This window comes from Apteryx rowi, unplaced genomic scaffold (assembly GCF_003343035.1).
Source record: "Apteryx rowi isolate R43461 unplaced genomic scaffold, aptRow1 scaffold_120, whole genome shotgun sequence".
NCBI classification, from domain to species: Eukaryota; Metazoa; Chordata; class Aves; order Apterygiformes; family Apterygidae; genus Apteryx; species Apteryx rowi.
Genome location: NW_020447420.1, coordinates 978,747 through 1,001,287, shown reverse-complemented (window position 1 = coordinate 1,001,287; position 22,541 = coordinate 978,747). Strand labels below are relative to the sequence as shown.

The 22,541-nt window shown below is 39.4% G+C and overlaps 1 protein-coding gene across 7 annotated transcripts in view; it reads right to left on the bottom strand.

Annotated features, from left to right (window-relative positions):
- SCAI (suppressor of cancer cell invasion) overlaps positions 1-22,254 on the bottom strand; it is a 29,359-nt gene extending 7,105 nt beyond the window's left edge. For 4 of the 7 annotated variants that reach the window (XM_026089762.1, XM_026089770.1, XM_026089779.1 and 1 more), the window contains exons 1-13: positions 22,235-22,254; positions 21,074-21,205; positions 14,511-14,606; positions 13,786-13,872; positions 13,097-13,195; positions 11,610-11,706; positions 10,147-10,245; positions 8,884-9,036; positions 7,954-8,055; positions 7,148-7,249; positions 5,515-5,593; positions 3,335-3,434; positions 2,780-2,861 (exon numbers count right to left, since the gene is read on the bottom strand). In XM_026089762.1, the coding sequence (XP_025945547.1) occupies positions 2,780-2,861; positions 3,335-3,434; positions 5,515-5,593; positions 7,148-7,249; positions 7,954-8,055; positions 8,884-9,036; positions 10,147-10,245; positions 11,610-11,706; positions 13,097-13,195; positions 13,786-13,872; positions 14,511-14,606; positions 21,074-21,180 (1,203 nt within the window). In that variant the 5' untranslated portion in view covers positions 21,181-21,205; positions 22,235-22,254. The remainder of the gene's footprint in view (positions 1-2,779; positions 2,862-3,334; positions 3,435-5,514; positions 5,594-7,147; positions 7,250-7,953; positions 8,056-8,883; positions 9,037-10,146; positions 10,246-11,609; positions 11,707-13,096; positions 13,196-13,785; positions 13,873-14,510; positions 14,607-21,073; positions 21,206-22,234) is intronic. The other 3 variants (XM_026089805.1, XM_026089814.1, XM_026089797.1) reach the window with 3 other exon arrangements.
- Between the last annotated feature and the right edge of the window lie 287 nt (positions 22,255-22,541).

Here is a 22,541-nt window from a genome sequence, read left to right as displayed (position 1 = left end):
ACACAAGCAGTGCTGCTTTTTTAAAATATGAGCCACATACATCTCTTTCCAAAAAAGAACTACCCAGCGTCTCCAAGAGAGGTCAATTCACAGGCAAGTTTTACTAAGCAGAGCATTTATACCATGTCAGACAAAGGCCTTGCATCCTTAGTTGCTAGAGCAGTACTTTTAAGACTTTGACCATAATCTTCGACAACTACAGCCACTAGAAGATACTGATTTAAAACATTATTTCATTTATATATACAGTGGTAATCTTCACAAACACAGCCATCTACATTTAAGCTGAGGTTTTCCAAAAAATTCAAAGCTTAAGTAGATATGCTCAATTTGCAGTTATCTTCCAGTTTTAGCTAAAAATACAGGGGAAGAAGCTGTTCGTGTAAGTGCAGCTGATTTGACAAACTGGCAAGTCACTTCCTGGCAGGACTCTCTTTCAGTCATCGCCATTTAAACCCTCCAGAAAGGCAGAGAGGGCAAGAATGTGTGCAGGAGAGAGAAAAAGACGTGTGAAGAGTTGCTGTTACTGCTAGTATTGCTAGCGGTGACATTTAAATGTCAGGACGGCGACTGTCCTATCAGGAAAGCCCAGAGCAGCCACGTGGAAAAAAGTCAGAACGCTGGCTTCAACTTTTCACACAGTCGTGCAGAACCTCTTTGTCCCAGTGCTTGAGTCTACAAAGCATCTCATAACAGACCCAGAGGGTACTCGCAGGACAGAGCTATCCGCGTATTCTGGCTACAAGGAACCAAGCACGTACAAAACAATGACAGACAGGAATCTACAATGGCTAGAAAATACTGAGATTGAGAATTCTGTCRTTTGCCTTCAGTTGAAAGAAGCAAAACAAAACAAAAAACCCAACTCCCATATATCTATTTGCCTACGTGCAATGGTAATAGATTGTGAAGGCAAATGTGAGTTCTCAAACACTGAATGTATTTTATTTTTTAAATAGAGGTCCACGCTCTTTTTTTTTTTGCATTCTCTCCCTAGATTCCCCACGATTGTGCCCATACGATTTCTATCTGGGTTAGAATTCTTAGCAGCCATCTCCTTAATCCTGCCCTAAAATACTTTGAAAACCCACATTTCTATATTCCTTACATGCAGGCAGAGATTGGACTTTTCTTGTGGCAGCTGCTCTGTGTGCTTAACAGACAGTGCGCTGGGATATTTCACACTACTGATGATCAGTTCACTGCAGAACACAGAAAAGAAACTAAATGGAGATGAGAGTTTTTGCTTACTGAACAGAAGTTATTTTGCAATCTAAAGAGAATACAATTATCACATTTAAATGTAATACAAAAAGCACAATTCTACTGAAAACACTGTCAGTTATTCTCACAGGAACTAAAAATCTACATGTGGGAAACCATTAGAGATCCTTTGCTCTAAGCTGCCCATAGAACCCTGCTATGCCCAAAGCTGTATATGAATTAAGGGTCTCCAAGAATCCCTTACTCTCTTTTCCAGAGCAGATCCACTTTACATCTTTCAGCAATTCCACTAGAGAGGAGGGCAGGGGGAACCAAACCCAAGATCCTCTGCCTGCCCAAAACAAAACCAAAAACCCCTGTTGTTGCACTGGAATCCACATCAAGAGAGCGCAGAGGAAAATAAATCCCATTTAAATTCTCATTTTCTTAGAAAGACAAGTAAACTATTCTGATTGCATCTCCCTCTCTTTAAATGAGGAAGAGAATTTATATGTAATAAAAGAAAAAGCGGGTTTGTACTGAAATCTGATGTGGTGAAGTTAAATATAGTAGCATTTAAAAAGCCCTTGAAATGCATTACAAAACAATAATAAAAAACCCTACAGAAATGCCATATCATTTTAAAGACTGTTAGGTCCCTGGCTCAGTACAGGACTCACACTGATCACTGATATCCTAACTCTTGTTAGCCAACATATGCCTTTAAAATGAATGATGCAGGCTATGGATACTGAACAAAGAGCAAGTTCATCTCGCCACTAGACGTCCCTATTCCTCCTCAGAAGTGCAGCTGTGAATTTTCACTTTCCTCGCTGCAAATAATGGGGCTATTAAAAGGAAGACATATGGAAGTGACAGTTTCTCCAGATATAGAACATTCTTAATATCCCATTCACCAATGAAATAATGTCATAATGCCATCCAGATGCAACTGGCGACTGAGATGAAAAATGTCTGCTTCTGTATTACCCAAAATGCAGATTCCCAATGGTGATTTGGTATGGAATAATTCTACTTTAAGTTCATAGCACCCCAGAAGGAGGCTCATTGTCCCAGCACACACCATTCTACAGTAACGTTGGGTGCTAATTTCTGTGTCTTGTTATTTCCTTGGTTCAGACATTTTTTCAGACACAGACACCCCTTATTTACAAAATCAGGCTCAATGCTTTGACTCCTGTTGCTTAAAAGCAACTGAGTGCTGGATGACTGGAGGAAAAAAAAAGAGCAGATTAGATTATCTCCCTCCCCCATGCACACACACCAAGATTTGTCTTTGGTATATAACAAAAATAAACCTCCCACCAGAGATCTTGGAAATCTTGAACCTTTTTTCCCTCCAGGAGGATTTATTACTTTCCAATGAGCGGCTGTTCATGTGCTTCTCCTTCTTGTTCCTATTCATAGGATCAGATCCTGACTAGCATGCACAACCTCAAAAGAAAAGAAAGACTGAATACAAAGTGTTTAAAAAAAATAACCTGTTAAAAGTGTAAGCTAACTAGGGGTTGGCACTGTATCCTATCATACATGCAGTTGCATTCAAGAGCCTTACCTTATAGGCGACACTGTTTGAAGAATCCACAATGATAAACAGGGGCTTTCTTGTAAAAGGGTAGAGATCACCAGGGTGAAGACTAAAAAGAGAAAGAGACACTTCAAAGAGCACTAGAATTTCTGTGAAGTTGTGAAAAGGCACAAGTTTCCTAGACACACAGCTGCCTATATCTGGATAAAAAGAAAGCAGATTCCCCTTGCCCCAATTCTCAGATTCATCCTCAGAGAATAACTGCAAACCCAATTTGATATTGTCTACACTACAGATTATTTGACTTCTTATTAGTTCTTTCTCCAAAAGAGATTGTTGATCTTATTGAAGAGTCATCCACCACTAATTTGAAGTTTTCCAGTAACAGAGAAATTACCTTAAAATATAGTAACTTTTCTCTAGTGTTTAAATTGCGACTTAGAGTTGCACACTCATTTAGAGCTCTTCAAATTCAAGCCAACCTACATTTATGTCCTACACTGTAAATTCAAGAGGCTTTGATGCATTTCTCTCCAAGAAAAATTCTTCCAGATTTGCAGTTGTCAAGCTCATGAAACTCACCAGTGCATTTCCTTGTAAGATTGGTTTCGCTTGTGGATAGCATCCCCATTTATAATGTCCCGGTTACTATTTGTCAAAACGCCGCCAAAGTCATACGGACCTATATATGGCAAAAAGAAAGCTAAAATTAGCAGAGTCAACTCAGCTCATATGGATTTAATGATGATATGAAAGGGAGGAAGCAACCAAAAAACACTCCAAAATAAAGTGAATCTGAACTACTGCAGTTCTAGGGAGGGGAAGGAGGAATATGAAGACCTTCCAGTTTACTAACCATCTACTTAATTTTATGCATTTTTAGTAGTTTCAGCAACAACCAGACAGTAGAAGAAAACCCTACAACTTCATAACTTCTAATTTATTTATTCACTATTCAAAAGTGCAGAAATATAATGCAAAAGACCCAAACATTGATATAGCAAAAAGAAAAAACTCACTATGTATTTCACACAGCAAAATCAATACCCTTCTTAGATTACTACATGAGCCAGTATATTCTAGAAACAGAATCTGTTCTTCAAAAATTTTAAGGCTAAATCAATTAAAAACCCTGAAGCCTCTCAGAATAAATATAATACTATCATCTGCAGTAAGAATACTGCAAAGAGTAGTTGAATACTGCAAAGAGAAGAGAAAGCTCAGAGAAAGAATATGCTTTCAGTACTCCCAGAAAGGATAAAACATTCCTAACCATGGTTCAGATCTGCAGTAAAGGTTAATTTTTAAGTTTTCAAATACAGAATTCCCATTTTTAAATGCACACAGCCTTCACATGTGTTCCTAAGGTAAGCTCAAGACATTCTACTAAGTTTGCACAACTGAACTACCTGCTTAACTGTTCGATGGACAAAGATGATAGTAATGGCTATAAAAACATCAAAACCTACACACAAAAAAAGTGCTAGAGATACTGGGAAATAGTAGAGCTACCAGAAAACCTCATAAACATTAATAAAAGACAGTATTAGGATTTCCCAATTCTGTTATGCATTTGCCGATTTGGTTGAATCATATTTTGCCACCAAATATGATTTTTTCATGTTCAGATACATAAAACACTTTTCCATTCTAAGGGAAGCTTTGGGAATACAGAATTAGGAACAAAACATACATTAATTTGGCACTGATGTCTCACATGTGACCTGTCAAACACAAATGGCTTATAAGAGCTCAACAATGCAGCCTGTAGCTGCTCTCCCATTTAATAAGGCAGAACATTTTGCTCTTTGCAGACAACACTACCTTATTAAGAGAAAGCAGTTGTAATGTCATTCATTTAATGAAAACTGAAGGTTGACTATGCAGCTCGTCAGAAGACGGAAACTGGATGCCTCTACAGCAAGGTATTAAACTGAAAGAAGACATGCAGTGAAAGTGGGCATAATGCAGGCTTTAAAGAACACAATTAAGTCAAAACATATCACCAAGCTGCAGCACAAAGTAAAATATTAAAAGCATTTAAAAAAAAAAAAATCACTGCCATAATCAAAGGTGGCAGGGTTTTTTTTTTTTTCCTCTAACATTTTAAGAGCTCTATAAATCATGCATGGGGATGGACCAGGCATGCATCTTATAAAGGAATGCAAGTCTCAAACAGATGAGGTACGTACAATATTTAGGATGTTAAAAATATTTTTTTTCTTTAATTATTTAAATGTAAACAGATCTTTTGACTGCTTTTGCTTCAGCCAACCGGTTTTCAGCTTTTAGATTGCATCTGCATCCAAATATTCTGCTAGGTTGCAAAGAACAGAAGGATGAGGTGAGAGGAGTTGTCAAAAATCATGATAAGGGCTTGAATTGTCACATCAACATGCGTGCAAACAGAACAATCTCTGCAGACACTTCTTCAGCCCTTTTTCCACCCTTCTCCTGACAATATATTYGCCTAGTATTGGAGATTGAGCCAGGTAGTCTTCAAAATTGGTGAAACTGAATACTTCTGATGCATCAAAAACTGGATATGTCCTTTGAAAAGCTTTCAAGTTATGCACACTGATTAAAACACAGGGAATTAACTGCTGTTTGTGTGAAGAAAAGGCTATCTTACTAAGTAGACAGGAGAATAAAATTGACTTGTCCTTAAAAAGGAGCTTTGTGACATCTTTCTTGGTCACTTGTCCTGGAACATAAAGAGAATTCAAGCCCTGTTCATGACAGGGAGCATTCCTTTATTGTACCTTCACTATCCGAACGACCTGAGGGAAACACGCCCGTGGCAGACAAGTAAATCAGCAGTACACTGTTCGCAGGCAGCTCCTGAAATTCAAGTAAAGAGAAAAGTAGCAAGGGAAGAAATGTATATATGTATTTTTACAGTCTATCATCAACCTGATAGAAGCACTGTCATTTAAACTTGTGCTATTCCTGCTTCTGACTTCCCTTCACTCTGTTCTTTGTATGTGTATTACCCCTCCCCACCACATATACCCCTTTGAATAGGAGAGCACAGGGACAAAAATGCAAACTGGTGATACACTAATACRTTTTTTTCATACAGATCTTTAAAAGGTTGATATTAGAGGTTCAAGCAGTAGTAGAAAAGCAATGTTTGTTTCCACACAGACTCTTATGACCTAGCCAGATCTGAGGTTTCCCAAGAAGTGGAAACTAAGAGCTGCCAAGATCCATGCAGACCATAACTCCCAAATGAGTCAGGCTCCTAGAGTAAGTTCTTTGTTTCTAAAAAGACCATGGCCTGCAACACCCACCTCTTTCCCCTGCCTCTTCAAGCTTCTCAGCTGGAAAACAAACACAACATGTCCAGCTTCCTATATAGGCCTATAAAAGCGATCTATTTTCCATCTTTCTTTAGGCTGTCTTCATGAGGAAACAAACACTTTTAATCTCTGCAGAAAGCTGAGCATACAGGCACTCAAAATTATACGCGGTAAGGAAGCATTATTTTCATCTTATCAGCTGTGAAACTTATTTCTTTATAGGAATCATACTTTGCTACTAAATCTTAAGTTGCTGATTTGTACAGTCCCAATTAAGCATAATGACCCCTGCAACTTTATTAAATGAAACTGAGCTCAGCAAATGTACTAAAATCTACAAACGCATAGATTGTTTACATGGAACAGAGGTGGTTAACAAAGTAAGACAGGCAGACAAAAAACAGCACATCTAGGAGACAGATGTGCAATTCAGAGGAAATATAGAATTAGAGACATAGAAGGTATATGAAATGCTTAAGAACAATAGTTTCTTGACATACTTCCTTGATTTTGTATTGTGTTTGGCACAATATGCAGTAGAGGAACACTAAGATTTTTCTGTTCTCCAAGTCTTTTATCTCAAGAAGTATTTCCAGCGTATATACATGTGTGTGCGTGCATGTGTGTATATACACACACATGCACGCACACACACAAAAATAAAATTACTTGTTAAGATAAATCACATACAATTATTACATTAGGCTTCCTATATTATTACCATGTTCTACTCTTGATACGGGACAATAAGTACTAACACTGCTTCCACAAGAGTAGTTCAGTCTTCAATTTGAAGATGCTATATTTTAGCAATGATATAATAACTTTTGTATAAACAGCAAGCTGGGTTTCTGTCTTAAAAAGAAGTTTTTCTTTCCATTAACAGCAGTCAACAAATTTGCCTTTATTATACAAATTACACATATCTATAATATCTCCATCCTCTCTGGTGATTATTTTACGTTTTAAAAAAAGCCAACAAAGCTTTCATTACCGTGAAACAGAAAAAGACTATCTCGGCCACATTTTATTCAGTGTCATGTTCCATTCTGGATATTTTTCTATTACAAATAAATTCACCAATATCACACACCTTAAACGATGCTGCTAAGAAAGTATATAGCTGGCTAAAAGTTGGTTTATAAAGTAGGTATTTATGAGGGTTTTCCCGCCTGGCTGGTTTCTCTGTTGACTCCTGTTAAAAAACAAACAAAAAAACCACCCTAATATCACCAAAGCAGCTTCCATTTACTGGAATGTTCATCTTCAATATACTTCCCCCATATAGCAGTCTCCCCATGCAGCATTTCCTACCACATAGCAAACAAAGATAAACAGCATTTGCACCAGAACTTTATATTATCTCTCAATTTAATGTTACCCAAATATTTCTTACTCTCTAAACTATAATTTAAGGAAAGAGTGAAAAAATCCACTCCCCTATTCAATTAAGTAAAAGAAAATCTAGCCATTTCCTTTTGCCTGCGGATTAAAACTATGCATTTTTTTGTGTTTTCTCTGAAGGGGATAGTTTTCAGATGTATTGGCAACCTCTTGTCTGGCTGCATGACTGCTAGGGTCAACGCAAAGGAAAGGGTGGGTATATATGGCCAAGGAGAGACATTGCACCCCTTCAGAAGAACCCCGGCTAGACTGATCTAAACCATTTGCAAAAACATGCCCAAATAATCATTTCTGCTAAGTTTTTGCTAGTGAAGGTTCCAATTAAAATGGAAAAAGTCATTACTTGAGTCAAACTGGTCTGAGYCACCCTCCATTAACTTCTAGTAAGAGTGATACCAGCCTTCCTAACCTGCTGTGCACAGTGACAGTACAGAAAGATCCCACCATAAATCAATACAGGCCTGTTGCCAGGTTGGTCGCTGAAATGGAACTCACCTGCATTCCAGGTTTGTTCATTTGTGAAGCTAAATTCATTGGTTCCCTTTCAAGTGCTTGTAGCATTCGGAACATATCAATTGTTAATTCACTGAACTTGACCTGCAAAAGAGTCAAACTATTTATTCTGCCTGATACACATTAAACAGTCTATTTCTCAGGAATTATCCAGGTAAGAGATTCAACTGCGTCCCAGAGAGACTGTTTTCTGTCCCTCTAGGATCTGTCAATGCCATCTTTGAATCTCTAAAGACCTGTAAATGACTTCTGGAAGAGCTCATAGAAGACAAAGTCTGTTTTATTACAGATCTGCCTAGCTGGTTTACTGTAGTGTAGACCCCTGCTTAGCAAATTATAGGCTTTTCTGAGGTGTCTACAAGTCAAGTTCTGAAACCCATCAAGTACTATGAATTTAGACAAAATCTGAAAGATATACAAGCTGTAGTTTAGATACAATGCCATTGCTTACCTGAAAAAAGAGCTCAGAAAGAAATCATGAAATCCATGACTTCACTATCATCACCATCATCTAAAAAACCAAGATCCTGAATCTCCTGAAAACCCTTGCTCTTGCAACAAGCTGAAGTACATGTCATAAGAAAGCTTAAGTTAAGCTTTTTATAGACACACCTCAGAGGCCCCTCATGCTTGAAGACTGTTAAGAATAATCTCTTACATGAAAATCAATTGCACCTACTTAATTGACAAGATGGTTATATGTGATAAGAGATGAGTGCCACAGGTCCAGTAGTATAACAATCTTTTTTAAGTGGTCTCTTATTTCTGACAAACTCTCTGCTTGCTGCCACTGCAAACATCATTACTGAAATATTTGAATACTCGTCTCTATTGGAATCTCTAGTTTCTGTCACAGAGAGATGGACTGTGAACTCCAAGGATACAAACCCAAGTCCCTGCAATCTCCTTTACCTGGTTATTGCAGTTCCCAATAATCAGTGCATCTGCAAGAGCAAGCTGTCCCACTATCATTCCCTGCTCTAGCAATGGAGCTCCTGTTTCAGAAAGCCTGTTGGAGGTGATTACAATGGTGTTGTCATCATTTAAAACCATTACAGGGTCTGCCTAGAAAGACAACCAAATTAAATCATGAATTCAAGGAAATGTACAGATTCGSAATTAGAGAGAAGAAAGAAGTCTTGTCACTTACAACAAGCATTGCATAACTGAGGCAGATTTTTAAAATTAATTTGCCATATGTATCTTTCTATATTTGCATGCAGGCCACAGAGTAATGCCTTTCCACTTGGAAAAGCAGCAGCTCTTAGGGACTACAAGGAAATACCTGGTACAAGCACTTGAATGTATAGCTGATAGAAAAAACATTCTCCCTCAAATGATGTAACTCTGCTTTAGCTTTTCTAGACCTGAGGAACCAAATATCTTCAATGATCTTACAGTTCACACAGAATAAACTAAACATTCCTACACTACAGAAGAATGCTGCGTTGCTTTAGTTTGCCTTCCCTTCCTGGAAACAAATAGTAAAGGAGATGAGCCAATGATAATGCTGCCRTCCAGTCTAGCAATATTTAAATAAATACTCGTTACACAGTGACATCCTGTACAAAAGGAGGACAGCAGAACACTGTCTACTGCTGCATGGAATAAATAAATTTATTTTCCTTTTAACAGGCTTTAGAAGCCAGCCATGTTACAACTATGCTAAGAGACACTATCAGTTAATTGTCATGATTACACTGTATTTTCCATTACATACTGCTCAGGCATTGCCAGTGTAATACGCCAGTACTCCAACAATCAAAGTACGCTCTGAAACACAATCAAAACGTCAGCAAATTGGATTGGCTTCCACAACAACAGGACTACAGTTGGTAGTCTTTCCAAAATACTGACCATGATAACTGCTGTGCTTTCAATTCCACCATTTTCTGAACACCAAGATCAAAAACAAAAAGGCGACCAAGTGGGTCTCTGCTTCATGCTTCTGTCTTCACTATGTTACATGACCAGATCTGACTCTTCAGGCACTTTAACAGCTGTCACTGCTACACTACTGTAAACACATTTCAATGATTAAGTTGGACAGGAATACTGTCCCCGCACACAGCACACCTGCTTACCACACAGAGGTGGTGGTACAGGAACACTTTGGTGAAGAAGTCAGAAAATTTTACTTTTAAATTGGCAATTAAAAGGAAATGATATTCTCACCTCAATAAAAGCTGCCACTTCCTGAAGAACCAGGTTCCATTCTACCTGATCCTCAGTATTAAAACGATGAGTGTAATCTTCAATTTCATCTGACAGCTCCTGATGGAAAAAGTTCAAAGAAAAATACAGTTACTTCTTAAACTGAGAGCATAATAGTCAGTCAGTAAGTTTACAGTTTGGTTAGCTGTGCTGGCCTTAAAACACAGCTTCTTTAAGAAGGAAAAAGATCATTTTACTTGAGAACTTATACAACACACTTGCAACTAACATGACAGCCAAAACATGCTCTTTCAGGAGACAGAATGCCAAGGTTACAATGAGTTTTTACAATACAAAGTGTCTTTTAAGTAAGTCTAAATGCAAAGAATATCTGGAATTAAGTTCAACTATCACACTTACATACAGCTGCCTCACTGGTTATTATTGTATGCAACAGATAACAGGGACTCAAATGTAAGGTTACAGGTAACTTTAGATGCATTCGGAAAGTGAATGGTATGCCTTTTATAGCTGCTGCTTCTGCTAGTTCAAGTAAGCTTAGATACGAAGACAGTAACACAACTTACACAAAACTGTCAATACCAGAAGCTGCTTACAGGAAAGTTGTTAGAGGGATTTGGGAAGCATATGTTGTCATGAGAAGCATGCTGTTGCTTTTGTTGTACATAAAGGTATCTCCCATTCTAAGCTGTAACTACTGGAATACTTTTAATCGGTGTTCAAACACCACTATCAAGTCATTTGGGCTTAAAGTTTCATTATTAAATGTCTGATTCACAGAAGATATTCTCCGAGTCGTATGTCAGATATACTAGAAAGGCAATGATGAACATTGGTCTATACTCTATTTGTTGTACCTAAAGAGTTGTGTTTATATGCATTCAGTACTTTACTCCCACAGCAGAGGCATATGCAGATCCAACCTCTCCAATTTCATAATATTATCTACATCCTTTAGCATTTTCATGGGTCTCTGGAAGGGGCAAAATGTATTCAGGATGTGTCCTAGAAGTGGGACAAAGTGAAACAGGTTGGAAAGGAAGAGAAATAAGCTCAATATCAAACTAGGAGACATTGGCTTTCACAGCAATGAAGTGTCATGAAGACTTGGACAAGATTGCACTGATCTTTTAAAGCCACTATGGGAATGAGGATATACCAAAGGTAACTGGATGATCCTCACACTTTCAGATGAATAACATCCATCTTACAGTTTATTCTCAGCTAACTATATACATTTGTACATTTTCTCTCTAGCCAAATGTTCGTGTCATACTGGCATGTCTCCACAGCTATTCATGTTATTCTTTCTTCTGTGATCTCCCAGAGCATGGTCAAAGTAAACAAGAAAAGAATGAAAAGCTATGCAGCCGCAGCTACACTACAGGTTTAACAAGTGAGATTTCAAATTAAATAGACTATAACCAGCAGCCCCCCACCTCTTAATCCTCATTTTAACATACCTTTACGAGGTCCTTTACAACATCCATTTTGTTGAGCAAGAGACAAACTACTATAAACCTTGCATAATAACGCAGCTTCTTAACCACCAATTCAGGCCTAAACACAGCAACGAAAACAACACAACCAAATTTGAGATTAAAACAGAACATTAACCGGCAATTGGGGAACTGGGAAGGAGGAGGGGAGGAGTTAGAGACCAGAACGAGGCTGAAGGCTCTGCAGATTAGAAGTTCTAGCTACATTCATGTGGAGACCAAACAATAGCTACCTGGCTACTTAGAGCTTTATTTAAAATTGAGTCCAGCAGGGCATATTTGGCATACAGGGCCATAAAATACAGATCAGGAGAGCCCCAACCTCCCCCACAGGCTCCTTAGTTGAGAAGAGGCATGGGAGTCAGATAAAATAGCTGGCTCTTCAAACCTTTTGACAGTTCATGGGCTGTATCCAACTCCACTGCATCACATGATAGTCACAGCTGGCTCAAAGTCCAAACACCTGAGACAACTTAAACATCTGCAAGTCAGCACATCCTGTAATTACTCATCCATTTCTAAAATCTTCTAACAGCATCTAGAAACATGTGTAGTCAATCCTACGTTGTCTGAAAAAGCTCAAGTGCTCAGACTGAAAATGAGAAATTTTTTTTTAGGAGACAAGATCATAGGATTAACAGATACCAGAACAGAGCAGGGAAACTTTCATCTATTTGTAGAGCACAGATGCATTTAGACAACAGAATGTCTGCAGAAGTGCAACTAATGAAGTCCAGAGATCCTTGAATGCTTGGCAGGAAATTCCTTAACTGAATGACCTTCTGCATTTATGTTGATATCTAATGATTTCTTCTATAACTTTAACTTGATGAGGGGACCAAGGTTTACTAGATAGAACACAGGATCAGGATCCAAAACTGATTCCTCTACCTGTTCTTATTTCTTGATCTATGTTCTTGGCAGGCAGCACCTGTTCTGCACTGTCATGGCATAGCACTGTTTCAAGTATTCCTTTCTCAGTATGGTGTCTTATGGGAAGATGCTATTCCTCCTGCACTGGCCTCCTGAGGCTCCTGGATTTTGTCCCAGGCAGTTATAGAGGGCTGTTGTACTGCAGTACTGACAGCCCTTCCTCTGAAAAGCCTCATTAGAAGAAACAAACAGGTTCCTCTGCTTCATCCCCACTGACTTATCTTCCAGCTGCAGAATACTAGTTCCCAGCACTACTACTGCTCAGGACTCTAAGTGACAAAGCTGTGGGCCTAGCAGCTTGCTAGCCAGGGCCAGACAACAGAATATCCCTCCCGTCTTCCAGCAAAGCTCTTATTTATACCGAGGATTCTAATCATGGTTGAAGGATTAGAAGAAACTTCCTCCAACAACAYTGATTTTATCCCAGTTTTGTTCCTACAAACATAGTTTATAATTATTTGTTATTTTCATACACAGTTCTAGTCCTGAAAAAAAGGAGGACATCAGTTCAGACATACCTGTCTTCTTTGTTGACTTGGGAATAGTATGACCTCTGCCTAATTGCTGAATAGAAGGAGAAAGCTTCATTCAGATAGCTGGTTTCAGAAGTGCGCAAGCTGTAGAGGAAGATGCAGATTAGCTCACTGCTCCAGATGGAAATCCATGCCCAACCCTCCCTTCCTGCCCCCTCAGCCATCTTGTGCATCAATGGCAAAACTCCCTCCTCAAGTAACATCGTATGAARGCCAGACTCTCATTCTTTGTGCATGCAGGGAAGACAGATTTCAGAGCTTGGATTCYATTTCAGATAGCAGTCAGATCTGCCCATCTTGTGCCCATATGTACAGGTGACAGGTTAATTCAAAAGTTTAAAGGAACATTAAGCTCCCAAACTTGTAAATCTCACTTCTGCACAAGAGTCAAATGCAGCACACATGAAAGAATTGCAGATACTTTTGAGGTAGGAGACAAGTCCTTAGGCAGTATCAATGTGACTCTAGTAATGTAGTATCAGGCTCACAGGTGCCTCTCTCTGCAGCACCCCCATGCAGTCCCAGGTGCCTCCTCATTCAGAAACAGGCATCATGGCTCAACTGACACATTCATTTCTACCTCAGCAGCCTCCTGACTGAGTATCCATACATTTGGCATGGAACTGCCACTAACACTGCATTTCCCTACTGAATCCTTTTCTGTGCTTACTTACTAATAATGGTAATAGAGCTGCCCAATCTTGGAAGCAATTTCCCCAATTTGCCACCGCTTCAACCCATACCGATTGTCCAATACTTGTCTATTTCGCAAGAGAGAAAAGAAAGATTAAAAGGCATTCCAGAATTTCTCAGAACATCACACCAGACAAGACAAAGAGCCATTGTAAGGCCAAATTCTACTTTCATTACTGGTGTGGCATTCCCAGTGGCAGTCCCTCACAGAGCCAAGAGCATTGCATACACACACCAGACCAAGGACCATTATGTTGCAAAAACWTGACAGAGCTATATGTAAGTATGTTGCACAAAATACACAAAACAAAAGGTCACAACTTCCCATGAGAACACTCGGACTACACAGCCAACGTAAGGTGTGAAAGATCAGAGCCCACACTGCAGCAAGACACTTCACACCATTCCAGATGGGTTTCTGCACTGCAGAAGCCCTCATCCCAGCTTCTCTTTGGTAATACATTAAAGCAACACGTATTCGAGTTGAACAAAAGGTTTTGTTAAAAAAAAAAAAAGTCACAGTGAAAACTCTGCAACATTAATTTATTAGACTGCGAACACTATAGTAAGTGACTATTCCTCCCTTCATGCCTGAATAACACAGTGAAATCTCAGTGTTAACTGGGGCCTCTAGGCATACCATAATACCACCGATTAAAGTTGCACTTAAATTCATAGAACACAGCTGCCTACAACAGYTTCTTACCGATGTTGCTGTTGAAATTTCCATAGCTTGGTGTAAACATCAAATGTTCGCCCAAAATAGGACTGCCACTGCTTTTGCCCATACTGAGGTAAATCCCTGCAACAGACAAGGGACAAATGCAGAGTTACTGAGCAGATTTCAGTCATCTCAGCATGTCAGCAGCAGATTTGCATCAATGACAGGATAGCTTTGTTCAGAACTGACTTGAAATGTTTTAAAATTCAGCCTATACCTATATTCTTGCTAAGAAAGAAATAATTTTATGGTTATATGCACATAAAAGTTAAACTGGATCCTTAAAATATCACAGTCAAAAAATCACCACCACCACACACCACCCCAACCCAAGAACAAGCAGAACAATCTAATGGAAATTAGTTCATTTAGACTCATTTAGATTGATAGTATTTCTCTTGTTACTCATTAAGGAAACCATCTTTTAAAAATGGATGAGGCTGCTCAATGTGTTCCAGAACCGGACCCTATAACATGATACATAAACCAGCTGTCCAAAAGTCACCAGGTCAAGTAAGCACATAGATGCCCACAGCTAACATTCACTGGGTCAGGGCACATCATCAAAGGAACATTTGTCACCCTCTAACTCTTGTTCAGTGATATGTCAGTCAGAACTTGAGTTCTTCTGCCTTTTTCACATGGGTCACCAGTGCTTTAAAACAAGTTAGTCAAGCTACTTGAATTCTGTCTCTACACCTTCACTTGATTTCCATGTTGCGATATATTCCCCTCCACCCCCACCTGTGATGTAGCGCTAAGGATTTTAGCTTTAAAGATATTTGTTCTCAATCTTAACAAAAGGCCTTCGTCTATGAGTTACTAGAATCTTGGAACAAATGCAACAGAAGAAACCAAAATCCCTCAGTCTCAATGAATGAATGTTGCTTTCAGATCTATGCAGGTGATTCAAAGCAGATACACACCTCTACATGGAAGTGGAGTAGCTTTTTCAAGATGCCATAATTTTTCTTTTGATTCAAGAACGATTTCTTCAGGGAATGCGCTATCAAATCACTGGGCTGGTTAACCTACCTGACCCATTTAATGCCTCAGTCTTCATCAGACTGGCATAGAAAAGCAGCATATTCCACTTCCAAGCCTGGGAGGGCCAGACTGCAGGGAAACACCACCTTTTGGTAACCATGCCATGTTCTCTGGAGGAATAAGACAAGCAAAGCAGTACACTAGGATTTCCAGAGCAATGTACTGGCTCATTTCTGCTAACTGTAATTGCTTTAACAGCACCCTAGGTAGAAAGGAAATTAATATTCCTTTGCTCATCAGCCAGCTGTACTTCCCACACAGCTTGAGGGGACCTAGCTGAGTTACTATATGCAAAATGAATCTGTTATCAGCCATGTCTCCTACCACTCTGGAAAGCCATTCCGGTACCTGCTGCTGCTATTCTATGAAGATGCCAAGGAGTCTAGGCAGGATTTTACCAAAAAACAAGGTCCTTCCAAACTTGCAATTGGCTGTGCAGAATCTTGGAACACACTTCGATGCAGTGAGGGATAAGCAAGAGTATAAACATGTGCTTCAGAGCACCGACACAATATACATCTTCATCTAAATACAGCTTGATAGAAACACACACAAATTTAAAGCATTTACTGCAATGAATTGTTCACCACTTTCTATTGTGGTAATAGATGTAAGCACTTTAGCTAAACAAATAAAGTTAAGAAATTGTTCAAATAAATGTTTAAGATAGACTGTGTGCTTTGGTATAGCAAGAAGTAATGCCAAATTTAATTAGCTAGTGCACAAGTTTTCATGCTAAAATTCAATCTTTATTATTTTCAAAAAAAAAAAAAGTAGAATGCAAAATACAAAACAAACAACACTCAGAAAGGAAAAGAAAAAGGTGCTTCCTGGCACTAATTTCAAGAATAACTGAATTAACAAGTTGACTCAGAGAACCCTACAAGTAGTAATTTGGGTTTTTCAGGCCAAGTTGCCGAGGACGTTTGAGCAAAGGACTAGCACAAAGAGATGACAAAATGTACCCCTCCTCCTTCAAACACTGAGAAAAAGTAGGTATTTGCACAAACAAATCAGGAARTAAACAGCTATCTATTTTCTGATGATGATCATGCACTATCCATCATCAGTAGGCCACTACATTCTTTGTACCTCACCTGTCATCCTCCCTAGCACACCTCTCACTGTTAATGCCTTGCYTCCATACCTGCTTCTCTGTATACGCCCAAGCATTCCTATAAAGCCTAGTTCAGCTCAGTGCCCTGCATTTGTTCTGATTATGAGAAACGATTAGGGGCATTTTACAACGTCGCTGTCAGCGCGGTGTACACGTGTTTGGCCATTGTTGTCCCCAGTCACTGCTGGGTGTCCACACGTGCACTGCTCGAGCAGCATGCTAGGCTAATTGCAGCTGGCATAGCTGCACAATACCATGCAATTCCTCGGCTCCCCAGGGAACAGGAAGGATCTCCATGGAAACAGACACTAGCACTTGTTCTTTTGATAGTATTCTGACATGGCTATAATAAAACTTCATTTATGACAATGCATTACCATGTTTCCGTCACAGATTTTTGCAGACAAGAGTGGCCTTTGCTACCATCCATTTTCCTACCCATTTTGCTGTTTTGTGTTCACATGTTGCTCCCACAGATCAAGAAATTTTGCTGTGAGAAAGTGGATGGTATAAGCAAGAAAGGACATTTACTGCATAGTTTCTTTAATCAAGGTACCATAGGATCTGCTCTATTTGTTGAGAAATAGTCCAGAAGTACTTTAAAGGCTCAGCTGATCACAAAGTGCATTATTAACAGAGCCCCTCCCGCTCAAGTGGATATGGAATATACGATCCAGAAATATTACACACCCGACTTGAACGGAAAACAGCTACATAATACTTAAACGTTTCACTACTTTAAGAGCTACAGAAGGGTAACAGAGCTATACGGAGACAAAAAGGTGACAGCCCTTCCTTTCTTTCTTTCCCCTGTACTTGACTCAGGATGCTGGGTACAGAACAGGCAGGYGGCAGAGGTACTCGCTCATGCTGTGACTGACCAGCTTTACAGGAAGGAGGAAGCAGCACCAAGAAGCATTTCAGATGGAGAGGATGAAATGGATTTGCTTCAATTTAGGGCCGTTCTACACAGATGACTAGTTACCTACACCTTATTACACCAGCAGCACTTACAGCAACTTGCCTCRCTGACGCAATCAGTGCGAGAAGTCAGTCCCCTCCCAGGACACCCAGGGCTACAGCCTGCTGCATTAGCTGAATCTAACAGGGTCCTGTTTTTTCTAAATCATCATCAGTGAAGGCAAGAAGCTGCCCATTCAGCAGGCCAGCTGATGTGTCCGGACASCTGATCTTCTGGAAGGGTAACTGAGGACGATGGGATAGTAACGTGAAAACTGGCATAAAGCCTGCAAACCTCCAACCCCAGGTCTTTTCAGAGAGACGAAGGGTAGCAGAGGAAACTTATATTGACAGGAACTTGTTATCAAGGGGATGCACAAAGCCAAATGGTAGCTGAATTGCAGCAAAGGGTACAAATGACAGAAGGCAGAAATATCCAGACAACAAAGCTAAAGATGCTGTTAGAGGGTGGTCTGCCCTGCAATATACTGCATCTGGACTACAAAATTTGTTTTGTGCATGACAACTGCCATGAACAGTTCTGTAACTCACACCCATTCATCCATCCACACTCATTTTCCTGGAGCCACTCATCCATTGGGGKTTTTTTTTGGTTTTTTTTTGTCATATTCACAGTTAAGTCTAACGGCTTTTAGGAAAGGACTGTGATTTCACATTTTTAAATGGGAGCCATCAAGATCAACAGACAACAACCAGCATCATGCAAAATTAAGAGGTTCAGTTTGCTTCATGCATCTTACTAGAAGTCTGAGAAACAAATGAACAGTAAAATGCCACCATTTCTTTCCATGAAAGGAGCTGTCATGATTCCTGCAGCCTGCAAAATGAGCAACAAGGCCTTACATCCTGGGAAAGGAAGATACATGCGGAAAGTCTTTCCATTTCTTAAAGTTTCAAGCATCCCTATGATACCGAGCACATTTAAAACTTTTTAATATTAAAAAGAAAATAATAATTGGTAACAGAACACCACAAAAAACTGCTTCCTAACACACTCGCTCTTCTCCTCCAAGCATTTTTCCCCAAGAGAAAAGGTATTAGGAGTGGGAAAAGGAAGGAAAAGAGAAACTGGAACATACTTCATTAACAGTTGCTTATAACACATAGTTTGGGCTGTTCAACAAGGGAGGAGAGATACCATAAAGACGACCTCCCCTCTAAAAGTTATTTTAGCAGATATGGCCACAAAAGGACAAGTATCACTGTTGGTGCAAGCATGAAGTATACTTTGGAGCAGCAACTTTGGCAGATCATCATATGTTTTCCTCAAATGCTGTATTTGGCATCTACATTGGGAAGAGAGGAAGGAAATGCTACTGAAACAAAGACGTGGCAGGCTGAGCCCTTGCATTTTTGGCAGCAGCAATAACTAAGCAGCTGCCAACACAGCTATAGGCTCAGTTCCCTGCAGCTCAAGTGCCCAGAGGAGATTTCAGGAAGGAAATCACTGCTCTCCTCTCCCTCCCCCACCACTTCTTTTCATGAAACATTGTAGGGGCAACAGAATAGCATAAAACACTGCAGCAAAGGCCACCATCATCTTCGAAACAGAAGAAGGCAGGCATGCATCAATGCATTTATTATGCTAAAAGGAAAAGCAAGCAATTGGACTAAGAATCAGGGTACTTGCCAAGTCCTTTCCAGGTGAACTGTCCAGAAGAGAACAAAGCACTAACAAAGGAGATACCTGAAAATTATATTGCTGCTTTACCCGGTCATTATTCCCACAGGAATCACAGCCTCTGAGAAATACTGTGAGTGAAACAGTGTTCAAGTTCAGTGTGACAAGCAACTACATTAATCACGTGAAGTTACAGTAAGGACAGAYGCAGGCTCCCATTCTGGTATGTTGCTGTATTCACACAGCAGAGCTGGCTGCTGAAGCCCATCTTACTATTCTTATCACCCAGATTCCATTCAAAGATATTTTCCATCCTCCTTTCATCTAGCTGGGTAAGATGGTTTCTTTTCTGCAAAATACCATGCATACAGGCAGAAGCTAGATCTCTCATTTGGAAACCTGATACAGGTACTAATTCCCTCTCTGCCAAAGAGAAAAGACAGAATGGCTGCAGGTGCTCCGCTGTCTCTGTGGTCTGAACTTGAGCGTAGTGGACCCACACATGAACAGCATTATTTTGTCCTCTTCAGTGCCTCAGGTCAAAATTTCAAACAAACTGCAACAGAAAGCCAATATGACGGCATGCACGGTACTAGAAATCCTGGCCTCAAGATCACAGCCATTTCGCTCTAGAGCCTGTTTCCTGAGGTGCTGAATGCAATCACCAGGAGCTGCTTGCCTTTACTGCCCATTTGCCATTCAGATTTTGGAGCACAAACTGTTTGTTTTGGACTTGAGCAATCATCTCCTAAAGCACATGAAAGAGATTATCAATAGTTTATGGGGAAAAAAAAAAAAAGAAAGAAAAAACATCTTTGCTAACCATCTGTGTTTGAGTAACAGCAAGCTATACAGGCCCAAACATACAGTATTACTCAGAGACCAGTAAGAGGCTGAACTGCCAACTAGATATCAGCTAGAACTGTGTTGCTCATGAGATTCTACAGGAACACTTAGAAATAAAACACTTCTTAAATAAATTATCTTTAACTCAGAGTATATTAAAATAAGCAGGATGCCCATATCACTGTCCAAATGTGAACTATTTTCCTTGAATTCTCTATTATTCTTATTACTTTTTTTTTTTTATTGGTGCTGACAGAACAACTAGACTTTCAAGATTTTGTTGCAAATGTTTTGTAGGTAAATCCAGATTTGATCATTCTCCACAGTTTAGATTAAACGTAATTTGTTTCACCAGATACATACAGGCTGTGGTTTGGAAGTCTCCATTTATCACTTCCTAACTTTCTTCCAAAAATCCCCCCCCCCCTTTTTTTTTTTTTTTTGCTTTTCCCTCCCACCTAGGGCTATCCTGCTTGTCTCATCTGTTAGGTTTTTTGTTCGTTTTTGACATGGACTGGGGGGTGTCTGGGATGTTATCTTTTGAACTTACATGCAGTCTACTGTGTATAGCAACATCTGGTCCTCAGTTGCATACTTCTTCATACATAGCTTTTCAGTACAAATTCTATCAACTTCATGGAATTTCCAATGTCTAGTTTACTGTTAACTGACATGACTGAGACATACAACTCACATTTCTCACATCTCCTTCCCTACTCTCTCAGAAGTGCCTGAAACAAACTTCTACTCCTGCAGACATTCTTGCATACATGGTCCAAAACTACTCATAAATAAGTGCACTTTGTTCTCTTCTAAACAAACGTACTGTTTTTGTGTTTAACCTGTTCATTGTGCATCTGACTTCAGCACCACTCACATATTGAAATATATGTTCCAAAGCTTTTTTTCAAGGAACACTGTCAAAAATCCACTAACCTTAAGCCATTGAAGAGCTGTTTAGATTTATCCAATAAGTAACAAAAGTCTGTAACTGTTTTCCTCTCTGCTTGAGGAATATCATCTTCAGCTCCTCCTGATGACATGATTTCTTTTAGGGCAAACTCAGTCCTAAGAAGAAGAAAAGAGCCATATTACTCAATAATTGAGGGCCACTATGAACTCAGCCAAATTAGATGCATGTACAGTTCCACAGGGATGGTAACAAAGAGCATGCAACTCTCCCACAGGTTACCCTTCTCAAGGCTCATTAAAAATAACAGCTGAGAATCAAAGCATGGGAATAATTATTGCAAAATGCACTAGCTAACAGAGCAAAATTAAAAATAGAAATGGCACAACAATAATAAAATAAAATAACTGAGTACTGTATTCACAAACACAAAACTGTCAATAAAAGGATTTAAACAAACAATACTTGGATTTCATACTTGGACAAAGAAATCCTCTCTAAATTTGCCTTTCTGCAGAGTGAGTGTTTATCCTGCAAGAGTATTTAGAGAGAGAAAGAGAAGAGAGAGACAAGCCCCAGTTCTGTTTACATTTCATTTTCTTCTGCAACTGTTGAAAACTGTAGCTCACTAGTTGCTACTGTTATAACATAGCAATTTTAGACAGAATGGTAAAAAATTATATCATGCTTTCTCTACTTCTCCAAGATTGTTTAGTTCCATGGTTTTCACTCCCCACAGTGATACCTGCAGATCTATTTTTACTGTTCATAGGTGTAAAATGCCATATCATACAGTAATCACCTGAACAAAAAACTCTAAGACATAATGCTGATAAGCCTAGTAACTGAATGAGGAAATATGAAAGGCCAAAAAAGGCAGAGGAGCTTTTAAAAGCTTACTTGAAATGTACATACATGTAGCATTAYCCTTTTGCTCATTCAAAAGTGAGCTACAAATTTCTCAAAAGCAGCAAATGGGCCCGTCTGGAAATGGCTGCCATGTCTTGGGCTCTTTTGTGCTCTCTAAGAATTTTAGTGCAAGATAAACGTGCCATTAACCGGGCAAATGCAGAGAGAACCAACGACTTACAGAAACTTCTCTACTAGATCTGGTAAGCATTTTTGTTAAGTAACAAGTTTCCATTTGTGCAGAAGCTTGTTTGGCTGCTATTTGCATAAATAATTACCTACAGGTCCCAATTCAAGCCAGGGAACATCAAGGCAAGCTTCTTACAATCACTGGAAAGTACCCAGAGGTATCCTTCACCAATTGTCATGATAAACCTTCACAATTACAAAACAAACTTTAGAAATACTTCCCTGAACCAGTATTTCATGCCTACCAAATGCAGAAGAAATTGGCAGATCCCCCCAACTATTGGGGATAAGCCAGTGAACACAACCTGCCAACCAAGCAGCTCTATGATTGCCAGGTTTAGACAAGGTGTAACACACATTCACTTGCCTTTTACATGCCCGCGAGACAGTGCGCTA